Below are 13,095 nucleotides of genomic sequence, written 5' to 3'. Positions count from 1 at the left end.
CCAATAACTATTTGCTGAGAACAGATTGTTCACTAGTGATGAGAAATATTTTGGTTCCACATAAAACCTCAATGATGAAAAGCAAGACTGAGTGATCACTGTACATGAACTAATCAGACAAATCGGCAATCGATATTCCCTTAATGCCCAACCTTAAAACTAATCATAAAAAAGACAAACAACATTTCAAGATCTTCTTGTTTTCTTATGCTTAGGGTTATAGTTTACTCAATACTCAAATTACTCAATGAACAAAAATGAAGATCAGAATCAGGAAACTCTTGCATAATAAAGTTGGTATGCAGACTTTAGATATTAAACACTGACAGGGAATATGAATCCATGTCCCTAGTGGAGATCACAAATAACACAACCATCACGTGTCTTTGTTCTTGAGCGATTAATTATTAACTAACTAAATATAACTGTTCTAGATCTAGTGACAAGGGAAGGTTATTCCATGTTCACGTTTCTGGAATATCTCTCAACGGGTAGGATCGACCCACATGTTTGGTAAGTCAATAGTGAACGTTTAAGGACCTCAAAGATTGGATACAAATGCGGATACCGTCATATAAGATGATGTGGTATGACTGACAATAAGAAAACTAAATGTATCCTTTAAGATCAAAGGTCAATAATGTAAACAATAAGGTCATATTTTCCATTTATTGTATCTGTGTTATTTTCTGAAAAAGAAAAAAAAGAATGGTATCTACTTGCCATATTTACAGAAAATGATAATACACAAGATTATAAAAAATATTTCTCTGTTCGTCAATTTCCAAGAATAACTACATTACATGTATGTTTCAAAGGATTCCTTTATTTTTATTGGATAACAACGCTTATGCGTAAACTATAATTCACCTTCATATCTCAATGAAGTTTAACATTCATGATGACACGTGCTATCACAAAAATGTGCACAGGTTATTTTTAAAAAGAAATAACTGATAAAAATCGATTTTTCATTTTCATAGCAAAACAAGAATATGTCCAAAGTACACGGATGTCCCACTCGCACTATTATTTTCCATGTTCCATGGACCGTAAAATTGGGTAAATATCTAATTTGGCATTAAAATAAGAAAGATTATACTATAGGGAACATGATTACTACGTTTCAAGTTAATTGGACTTCAATTTCATTAAAAACTACCGTGACCAAAAACTTTAACCTGAAACTCCCACTTTCATTTTCTATTTCAAGTGGACCGTAAAATTAGAGTCAAAAGTCTAATTTGTCATAAAATTAGAAAGATCATATCATAAGCAACAAGTGTACTAAGTTTCAAGTTGATTGGACTTCAGCTTCATCAAAAACTACCTTGACCAAAAACTTTAACCTGAAAATCCAACTTTCATTTTCTATGTTCAGTGGACCGTGAAATTTGGGTCAAAAGTCTAATTTGGCATTAACATTAGAAAGATCATATCATAAGCAACAAGTGTACTAAGTTTCAAGTTGATTGGACTTCAGCTTCATCAAAAACTACCTTGACCAAAAACTTTAACCTGAAAATCCAACTTTCATTTTCTATGTTCAGTGGACAGTGAAATTGGGGTCAAAAGTCTAATTTGGCATTAAAATTTAAAAAATCATATCATAAGCAACAAGTGTACTAAGTTTCAAGTTGATTGGACTTCAGCTTCGTCAAAAACTACCTTGACCAAAAACTTTAACCTGAAGCGGGACGGGACGGACGGATGAACGGAAGCACAGACGGACGAACGGAGCCACAGACCAGAAAACATAATGCCCCTCTACTATCGTAGGTGGGGCATAATAAAAATGTAATTATAAGACATGAGTATTGAATGCTTCTTTTGGTAATTCTATAGGGTTGTAAAAGCGTTGACCGTGCGCACGTTTTTAGCGCGTACTTCGGTTGACCGCTTTTACAACACAATGAAATTTACAAAAAGAAGCATTTAATTCTTAAGTAAATTTGATATGTCATTGAAATCAATTGAAATTATTAATATTTCTAAGAAAACAGAAATAACTTTAAGGTTTAATACTGCATTGTAAAGTGATAAGTGTGAAAAACAGGTTTTTAATATAAGATATAACATTAAAAACTTACAAACGAAACCTGTGGGAAGAGGTGCACATTTACACAAAGGACATCCACTATCATCAGTAGAATATCCTGTATAGCAATCTAAATCACAGTCGAAAACTTCTGCACATACAATCATATGGAGGGTGGTGCCTTTTGTTGTTTGGTAACTTGTAACTTCCGGTGCCGGTACATGTGGGGTGGTGAAGACATCCGGGAATTTAATCTGAAAACGACAAGCAAATCATCAAAAGTCTAAATTTTGGTATCTTATTCTTATTTCACTCATTCTATCTTTTGATCAATCGACTGTTAGATACATAGTTTGACATGCTTTAAAAAACAAAACTATAAATATACTTATTTCAACCATCGACATATCCTCCTAAGATTACCGATGGTTCTATGGCCTCAATTTATTAAAAATATGCAAGAGCAATATTCCAAAAGTGGAATAGCATAGTACAGACTATCCTCCTAATCTAATATTACAAACATCATAATATAAAAAGTCGTGTTAACTGTATAAGAATAGATGTTGGAGTGTCAAGTGTGTAAACGATATGGGACTGTTGTGTTTACTTTTGATCATGTTCAATTGAATTCGTGACAGAACATGCCGAAGACAAGTACGATTGATCCCCAACTGAAGGCATATCATATGTCGAATGCATACGGGTCGATATGAGGTCTTACAAGTTAATAATGTATCAGTAAAGTGTTTGATATTAATGTTCTAAAATTAAACCAAACTTACTGGTTTTATCGAAATAGTATTCAATGTTCCGGTTTCATGCCATTTTCTCTTTATTTGTTTTTTACTCATCATTTCCAATTTCTATTATACACATGTAATATTTTAGTCTTTGTTGAGCCCTTTGTAAATCCCACAAAACCCTAAAACTGCATTTTTTTTTAATAAATACTACATTTGTATCAAAATATCACTTTAATCTTATTCTCTTTTACGATTAAAATGTACCTCCGTGTTAACTTTACTTTTAGTGGATATTTCTGTTGACTGAACTAATGGTTGTGGGGCGGTTGTAGTAGGTTTTACTGTCACCAGTTTCTGTGTTTCCGACATACTTGTAGGTCTGTTTGTTGTAGAGATGGCGGAAGACTGTTGCATTTTTGAATGAACAGTACCGTGAGGTTCTGTTGTTCTTGAAGACATTTTAGCAACTGGTGTGGTTGTTTGAACTGCAGCTACAATTCATAGTTGGACTATTAAACCTACGATACTATAAATATAAAATGAATACTCATCGGACTGCACAAGAGTTAGATAAGGAAAAATATGCAACTTATGGTATTAAATTTTGTGTTTTAATGGAAAGACAAGTGTTCGACAAGAGTATTTGGGGAATTATAATGCCAGTACAATTTTCATTCAATTTTTTAATGTGCTATTTATCTTGCCTTTTGAGTTTAATTTAAAGGCAGTACCGGGTATACTTTATCAATTATTCTTTAATCGCTTTCATTTTGTAAGTCACACAAATTAATTTTTATGTTGACTAACACAAAGTTTTGGTGTAATTCTTATGTCCGAACTTAAATTTGATCTACATTTGTCGATTTTACTTATGATATATATAGTTCATCACATCATATCGGTATTTGTTTTACTGTGGATTCATTTACTTTCGTGGGTACCAGTTTTCGTTGACCTAGAAAAACTTGAATTTTCATGGATATTTATTTTGATTTCTTGGTTTTACCAAAGTCTGCATTGCCAAAAATTAACAAATCGTTGAACATTTAAAATCGTGGTACACATTTACCCACGAAATCCATCAAAGTTAACATCCAACGAATAATAATGAATCAATAGTAAAATCATTTTATTAAGGTGACTTCCGATACTAAGGGAGATAACAACATTTTACTGACTTACGACAGCTACATTCAATACATCCGGACACAGGGTTAGATTTAGTGGCACATGGTTGTTGACAATTCCTCCAGTCAGTGTTACAGGATCCTCCTGCTAAAGAGGGTGTGTCGTATATTTGTAAGAGTAACTACATGTAACATTTGAGCCGCGTTGGATAAAAATCGACCTTATGCAAATGAATATCAATACATCTGTTAAAATATTTCGGTGAGTCTTTAACTGTTTGAAAATTTAATAGTTATTTATAAGAACCCTACAAAACAGACTAAAATTCATCCTTTATTTCGTATGTGAATCCTATAAAATCAATAAAATGTACATGTATTTATGCGCTTGCATAAGGTCGATTTCTTTCCGACGCAGCTCATATGATGTATGGCAAACTTAAAATCATCGAACTTCCATACGAGTGGTTTACTTGGAATCCTAGAATTTTTGTTCATAAAGCGTTGAGATACTCGAAACACTTAGATTGTCATCGCCAAGACATAGGTGGCCTTAACCGTGTTTGGCACAACTTGTCGGATTGATTTTTGTTAAAAACCGAAACAACTTCGTGTTTGATGCTGTCTTCCGAGATATGTAGATTCGAGCGTTTCTGGTGAGAATTATTTATACAAACGTGTGTCTTGCGTAACTTATGAAAAATCTAATATCTTTGATATTTTTTTTTATTTTCAAAGTGTGTTACATAAGAAGAAAGTCTAATTGGGAAGTTGTAATTTCTTCTCTACTAAAAAAGTAATTCGTTTGATCATATTTCTCTATCCTTTACTTATTTTGTCTATTATAATTCTCTTTTTTTTGCTAATGGAGTACTGCATTTTTCACTATTTTTTTGTTTGTTCTTTATGTTCCCTCCTTTATTTTGACGTTTTTATCAACTATGTTTTATTCTCAATCCTAGTCCAAACCCTCTTACATGTACAGTGTTCGGGTCAAACAGGTAGCCAGGATTACTGGGGAATATATACTTCATGTTCTAATACATATACTAGACAGAGTCAATCACACGTGACTTATGTTTTAGATTGACTGACAAGTATCGGTTTACTAAACATTTTCAGTAAAGTTAATAATTTTTAAAAGGTGTAATGTATCAATATTCGACTCCATATTACAATAAATATACTATGTTGGAATAATTCTGTAAAAGTTTAAGGTAGAAAAACGCCAAACTAAAAAATACTTTATATTACCGGTTGAGACGACATTATCATGGTACTTTTAGAATATAATAAATAAGTGTAAACGGAGGAAACGATATTTCATGTGACAGATTGCTTACATATATTTGGTTTTGGAGTTTTGTTTCCACCATTGAAAGTGTTTCCCGGATTCGATGGATCAAAATGGTGTGCGCAGTCACATTTGCATCCGCTTGGTGTCATCGAAGCACATCCGGGTGGACAGAAGAGTTTCAGGCTGCTACACGGATCGGAGTCTTTTGTCAAATCAAATAAGAATCCTAGAACAAAATAGTTTGGTGTAGTGAAAAAGATGTACATAAGATTTTCTAAAAGATAAACAAGACATCAAGGGGGATAATCCAAAACTACAAGTTCAATAAGAAAAACTGACATACTTATGGCACAGGCGCTTGGGTATATGATAAAAAAAAATAAAAAAAATTGTTGATTAAAATATTAAATTTTCTATATTTATAATGCATATCTATCACTTCTGTGCATGTCTCAGCTAGTTTCGAGTGATTTAAACAACTTAGTGAAAATACCAAATTTTTGTTTCTTAGTATGGATACTAAAATTTGGTATTTTCACTAAGTCGTTTAAATCACTCGAAACTAGGTGAGACATGCATAGAAGTGATAGATATGCATTATCAATATAGAAAATTGAATATTTTAATCAACAAAAGCAAAAAAAACCATTTTTTTTTATCATATACCCAAGCGCCTGTGACTTATGGCCAAAAGACAAATAAAAAAATTGACCGCATCATTGAACCATTGTTCTGCAAACATATTAAGTTTCTAGTGATAAGATATTCATTTTGATATTTAAATGAATTATTCCATTTTTTTCACATATAATTCAATATTAAATTGCAATACAGGCTTTCTTCCTATTTATTTGTTTGATATAGAAAAAATTAAAAAAGAAGATGTGGTATGATTTCCAATTAGATTTACAATTATACAACTCTCCATCAGAGATCAAATGACGTAAAAGTTATCGTTTATAACAGTAATCATACGGCCTTCAAAAAAGAGCTAAATACATCCGCATAGTAAGCTATAAGAGGCTATGAAATGACCGTCTTTTTCACGTACAGGATTTTCGGTGATGGTTTTTCGAAGTGATATTCAATATTTAGATATTTTTTTATATTCTTTTATCTATATTCATATGCATACTTACTTTCATACATTTGGTGTGAAAGAAAAACACTACTTCCCTTACATGTAAATGAATGCCTATTGTCGGCGTTTCAGAATATAATGCTTTTTGATATTTACTATAAAGCGTACACCAAAACATTGTGATTGATTTAAAACGCAATACAAAATAAAAAATCAACCAATGATGTAACGTTATTTTTATTTTGGTGTACGAACAATGAGATTACCCATAGTCCTTTATATTCTGAAAAGGCGAATTGAAAAACGATGTGATGTCGTTCAAATACGAAACAACTACTGAGAATAAAAAGATGAGTATTTACCGTTCGTCATCAACAAAAACTGTAGAAATAGTAGTGTACAGAGAACCTTCATCTTCAGATTATTCCTGGTGTGAATGCTATCAAATGTTTACCTAAACTGGTAACCCCAGACCAAATCTTCTCTTTACCTCCAGTATCAATATCAGCAGGTGTCTGACAGGTTATCAGTTTGGTCAATATCGTCAAATGAATGACAAATATCTTGATATATGTACAGCTGGTCTGTCTATGTATTTATTTTTCTTAAAGTTTGAATGTAAGAGTTCCTTTTTGTTAGTTAAACCCTGATATATAAGAGGGAGGTTTAGAAAGCTGTAAAACCAGGGCAAACCCATCATTTTGTTCAGCAAAACACCTGTAAAAATTCAAAAATGATATCGGATATGTTCCTTACGTCGTAACTACAATCCCCTTCCCTTTCATGAATGTGACCTACCGAATTAGACTATTTACCGGATTTGTTATCACATAAGCAACACGACGGGTGCCACATGTGGAGCAGGATCTGCTTACCCTTTCGGAGCACCTGAGATCACCCCTAGTTTTTGGTGGGGTTCGTGTTGTTTATTTAGTTTTCTATGTTGTGTCATGTGTAATATTGTTTGTCTTTTTGTCTCTTTCATTTTTAGCCATGGCGTTGTCAGTTTGTTTTAGACTTATGAGTTTGACTGTCCCTTTGGTATCTTTCGTCCCTCTTCTGTACCATGTCAGGAATATGATACATAATTTCCATTTGGTTGATTTAGAAATGTAAAATATTCATGTAAATTATTGAAATAACATATTGATGAGAGTGACCTACACAGGCAAATTTCACTCACATGAATTTTACGTGAATTTATATTAATGTGAATTTCATCTCAAACGAGCTTATACGTGAAACTCACATGAAATCAGTGTTTGTGAGTTTCACGTGAATCTCATGTGAAACTTACGTGAATTTCACATATCTTTGAAAATTACATGTTTTTTTTTGTCACGTGAAATTCCCATGGATCTTTAAAATAATGTAACTTCTTTTTGGTTGGGTTGTTGTCTCTTAGACATATTCCCCATTTCCATTTTCAATTTTACATCCTTTTTTATACTTTTTTTCAATTTTACATTTAGGATATGTTTTAATTTGATTTTGAAATATCGGATTTGCTTCTTTATTATATCTGTTTAGTAGTTGAACATTGACCGGTCTTAACAATTGTACTTACTTGTAGTATAAAAAGGGGGGTTTTATCTAAATTAGAAGTAATTTAATCAGAAAAAAGATATATGTGAGGAATTTTATGGCGTGAAACTATATAAATGATAGTTTGTGTTATCACGGTGTAAAGAATTTAACAATTGTGTTGAAAATGCATTGTAAAATTCCGTACACAACTAATAAAACAAAGAAAAATATTAAAGAGAATATAAGACCTCCGCCACCGATTTTTTTTAAATAACGAAATATACGTTTTGATCGAGAACAATATCGTTCATTCTAAGATAACGTGCTTCATTCGCTTTGTGAATAAACCCATATGCTCTAAATCCAATAAAGTTAGTTTGCACATGCGTATATTGACTACTGCAGAATAATGAATTTTATCAAATTAGCATGCATTTAATATATTTGATTAAACTTAAAACACTTCCAACCTCTTAGTGATGCACATGTTGTTACTAATTCATGTATCATGACTGTAAGGTGTTGCAATTCGAAAATGACATATTTGACTGAGATACGAAAACCGTAAATGCTGGCTGTTCAAAACTCCTCCCTCTGAAAAATCACATTGCCAGTCGTTTGCTTGTTTACAAACAAAAAAGGAATGTTCACAAAAGAGTCTACACTAACGCTCTACACTTACACAAATCGGACATAGAAATAACCTTAGTTGTCCTAATCAGAATCGAAATAATTGATGCAAGCTAGACTTTATTGTAGTTTTAACATGGGAAGGCATTACATTCTTGTTAATTTTGTTCTCACTATCGCTCAGGCAAAAATAATCAAAATAATTGATGCAAGCTATACTTTGTTGTACATTGTAGTTCTAACATGGGTAGGCATTATACATGTAGTCGTATTATTTTAGCCCTCACTATCACTCGGGCAAAAGTAATCTCGAATATAATGCCTACTCATGTTAAAACTACAATAAAGTATAGCTTGCATCAATTATTTCTTAAATATTATTAAGTTATTCTCCCGGACGCTTTTCCCCCCGGCCGCGTTTTAGTAGGACCGATAATTAACCAATTGAACACATACAGTGATGGGAAACCTAACTCGGATTAACATTTTGAATGTTCAACTCGTAAGATGAAAATGATTGTAAATCATGAAAATTGGTATCGTATAATAAAACAACTATTTAAATTTCACACATTTTACATGCCTATGGCCCATAAGGTATCGCCCCCTGGTGTCAGCTGCCTTTAGGAAACCATAATGCTTTCCTCTTTGCTGCTGACACAGGATGAGTCATGGACATGTTTAATTTCTACTTTCTTTTTGGCTAATTATTATATATTTAATTGATCCAACTTTTTGTGTACTATACATATGTGGATATCTATTTTTCTTTTTTTCTTTTTGGGCTACTTGTTTGTTATCTATATCAACCACACTTGCAATAAAATGCATTAGTATTAAAAAAAAAAAAACATACTATAGATTCTTTATCTACGTATTCTTTAAGAACTTAAAAAGTTCTCGTTTAACTTTTTTTTTATTTATCTCATTGTTTGTATTGTATTATAAAAAAATTATTGATGTTGTAATGTTTATGCCCTTTGGGGCCCATAATTGGAAAATAAAGTATCTTATCTTATCTTATAATTTAAGTTGATCATCCAAATTTTCAATCTTTGATATCATATGGGTTGTCTTCCCTCGGGCTACATACAATACAACCAATCTCGGGTGAACCATGGAAAGTTCATATCACAAAGACGCATTAATTGTATATTTCCATAAAGTAAGTTATTGTTGTCACATGAGGTGGACATCAAAATTATTAGCCCTTGATTGGTTGTCTTCCTCGGGTTACGCATCGGGAGATACAACCAATTTCGGGTATATTTATGAGATGTTCACTTAATATGAAGACAATATTGTCTCGTCTCTTAACGGAAGTCGTCTCTTTCTTCAAGGATTATTATATCAAAACAAGTAATAGCTTTTCTAAAAAGCTTGTTGTATTTTAGCTGATTATATTGAGATCAGTGGTTTGTGAGTATGTTATTTTTATTGGAATATTGCACTCCAAGCAATATGAATGCATAGCCCTTTTTTTCTACTAATTTGTGATTTTAGTTGTATTATTGGTGGACCAGGTTTATATTAATGGAAGGAGACTTAATAAAATGGGGAATGATATTTATAATAAAATGCATACTGTGTCTATAATCAACTTGATAAAAGAGCATATAACCTACATATAAAAAAGAAGATGTGGTATGATTGCCAATGAGACAACTATCCACAAAAGACCAAAATGACACAGACATTAACAACTATAGGTCACCGTACGGCCTTCAACAATGAGCAAAGCCCATACCGCATAGTCAGCTATAATAGGCCCCAATAAGACAATGTAAAACAATTCAAACGAGAAAACTAACGGCCTTATTTATGTAAAAAAATGAACGAAAACAAATATGTAACACATAAACAAACGACAACCACTGAATTACAGGTTGATGACTTGGGATAGGCACATACATTAATAATGTGGCGGGGTTAAACATTTTAGCGGGATCCCAACCCTCCCCCTAACCTGGGACAGTGGTATAATAGTACAACATAAAAACGAACTATAAAATCAGTTGAAAAAGGCTTAACTCATCAGATGGACGAAAATACAAGTGGGCGTGGCCGGGTATATACTTTTGAGGATTACTACTTGACAAAATGGACTACTACAGAAGGCCTTTCAAATTTGAGGAGGGGTTTGGCCGATCAATGCATTTGAATGGGGACATATAGTTGGAACCCCCCCCCCCCCCTTTGTCCTGGGTTGGAACCTCTCTTTTTTAAAATGGCTGGATCTGCCCCTGATTTCTGAAGATGAGGGCTTCATATTACTATTAGCCTTTCATAGTGCTTTATATTTGGTTGCACATGTAATCAAGCTTTTGTTACTTTGAATATTCATATTTTCATTTCTGATGGCAACCATTTCATGTAATACATATAGTCGGATTATTAGTTAGTTTTACTTGTTAATGTTTATTGTCATGATCAGTGGCGGATCCAGAAATTTTCATAAGAGGGGCCCGGTTGACTGCCTAAGAGGAGCTTGCTCCTGTCACGCTTCAGTGATTCCCTGAAAAGGGGGGCCCCTTAAATCTACCTCTGGTGATTGATATGGACTAAATAGAATTGCTGTTTGGTGTGAACCAGGCTTTGCGTCGAAGACCATACTACAACCTATAATGGTTTACTTTTATAAATTGTGACTTGGATAGACAGTTGTCTTTGGTACTTCAATATGAGAATCAGTTATACATGTATCTATGTACAAAATTGAGAACAAAAATTATAATAAATTTAAAACATATACATGTATTTAATTCTGTAATACCTGATAATATTTATCAGTTATTTGTGCTTTTTTCATTTGATGTTTACTCTCTGATAATGTCAGTATAATTTGATTGGTTGTCATAAAAAAATTGGGTCAGTTTGCAATTGTCATGTGCGGGTTCAACACATCTGGATCTTCTTTCTCCTTTCATTCATTAAATTACGCATGAAATTTATCACAAAAATGCACCAGTTATTTGGTGAATGAAACACTTGTCATATTGTTTTATTTAAAGTCAGAGGCTGAGTTGGAGGGTTTTTCAGGGGGTCCTGGGCTGCCCCTTTTGTTAGAAAAATTTGGTTGTTTATATAGGGAATCACTGGAGCATGACTGGAGTGGGCCCCTTCTTAGGCATTCAGTGGGCCCCTGCTTATGAAAAATTCTGGATCCACCACTGAAGTTTCAGTAAAGTAAGATTAGCTTTTTTGACATATTATGTTGAAATTTGAACAGAAAATGAATAAACAACCTAATAAATTTAAAAAATGCACTTTTATGAAAAGCTTTCTTTGCTTATTCACAAGGACGTAACATATCCTCCATGCTTATCCAATCTGAGTTTTTGTTCATACATAGTCTGGTGCTGTTCCAATGCAAGTAGTCTTCTTTTTTCTGTTTCTTGAGAAGTATCTGGTTTACCTGTTCAGTCACTATAAAGTGTTACAATTCATATTTAAACGCAACACATAAATAGTGACCAAAAAGGTACCGCTATCACATGAGAGAAGCTAGTAAAAAGTAAAATGTATACATTTTAAATATTTTTGTGGGAGCATGAAATGTAGTACATATATAGATAGTTATTTATAGACCATAGAACAAATAAGCAAACAAATTCAAAGGAAATGTACATGTAAGATGAATAATAAAAAAAGAAGAGCCATGGCCAGGGGCCCAAACTTGACAGCATTTGGTGTTGAACAGGTTAAATGTCTGCATTGACAATAAATATAGCCTTTGTTAGAGGTGAGCCAGGTCACATTTCCCTTAGTCAGCCATATTAAAGGTAACCGCATGTTTCTGGGCTGGGTCGAAAAATAAATGAACATGACTTTGAAAAATGCTAAAATTTTAAGATAAAAGAAATACACCAAATTGGGGCGACATCTATTAATAAAATGTTTGAATATGAAGTTGACAAGAACTAAGGTTTTCAGATAATATACAGACTATTACAGTCAGCCTAAAGACTCTTTGCCTACTGAAATGTTTGCTTACACAGTGCTTTCCTAAAATGATTTAAAATCAGTGTGATAGTTTTCATGAAGAATGCTGAGCGTACAGGTATTTAAGACAAAATAAATGTTATGTTACATGTATTTACCCAAATAAGTAAAATATAAAAATTCTTGACTTCTAAAACAATGATAAATCTCCTGATTTAATTGACTTATCAGTATGCTTCCATTCACTGATGAAAATTCCATCTGAGTTGATTTATTATTAATTATTGTGCTTTGAATACACCTTATTGCTACAAAATGTACATGTCTGCCATTACTAAATGTACATCACAAATGTTCCTAGTCAAATAATTATGACGTCTGGCAAGACAATTTTAATTTTTTTTCTGGGACGCCTTCTTAGGACTGACGTCTGGCAAGGCTATTTTATTATTTTTCTGGGACACCTTTCTGCGACGTCATAACACAGAAGCCATTTTTTAACATGTGGACTTTGAGAGTAAATTTTGGGGGGAACTTTGTGACCTAATTTATAGTAGAGGGGGCCACTTTAGTCATGCTTCATTGATTTCCTATATAAGCAAACAAATTTTTTCCCAAAAAGGGGGGGGGCCTAAATCCGCCTCTGCTGATGCCACAATGAAAAAAGTAATAGTTGTATCACGTCAATGGTTGAAGAGGGAAAGATT

The 13,095-nt window shown here is 32.9% G+C and overlaps 1 protein-coding gene across 1 annotated transcript; it reads right to left on the bottom strand.

Annotated features, from left to right (window-relative positions):
* Positions 1-655: 655 nt before the first annotated feature.
* On the bottom strand, positions 656-6,778 carry LOC143051242 (uncharacterized). Its single transcript, XM_076224210.1, has 6 exons — positions 6,652-6,778; positions 5,255-5,434; positions 3,967-4,059; positions 3,049-3,275; positions 2,091-2,292; positions 656-689 (listed from the first exon to the last, which is right to left on the bottom strand). Coding segments are annotated over exons 1-6 (756 nt in total). The 5' UTR covers positions 6,704-6,778; the 3' UTR covers positions 656-687.
* Positions 6,779-13,095: the final 6,317 nt, after the last annotated feature.

The sequence above is a fragment of the Mytilus galloprovincialis genome, chromosome 11 (assembly GCF_965363235.1).
Source record: "Mytilus galloprovincialis chromosome 11, xbMytGall1.hap1.1, whole genome shotgun sequence".
Taxonomy (NCBI): domain Eukaryota; kingdom Metazoa; phylum Mollusca; class Bivalvia; order Mytilida; family Mytilidae; genus Mytilus; species Mytilus galloprovincialis.
Note: the sequence above shows the minus strand (reverse complement) of the source record. Positions and strands in the feature narration are given on the sequence as shown.

Excerpts from the sequence above, each read along its gene's own strand:
- LOC143051242 (XM_076224210.1), bottom strand. The coding sequence starts at position 6,703 with ATGAAGGTTCTCTGTACACTACTATTTCTACAGTTTTTGTTGATGACG. Across the intron at positions 4,060-5,254 it reads AACTCCAAAACCAAATATAT|CAGGAGGATCCTGTAACACT; the intron begins GTAAGCAATCTG and ends CACCCTCTTTAG. Across the intron at positions 2,293-3,048 it reads AAAGTAAAGTTAACACGGAG|ATTAAATTCCCGGATGTCTT; the intron begins GTACATTTTAAT and ends TGTCGTTTTCAG.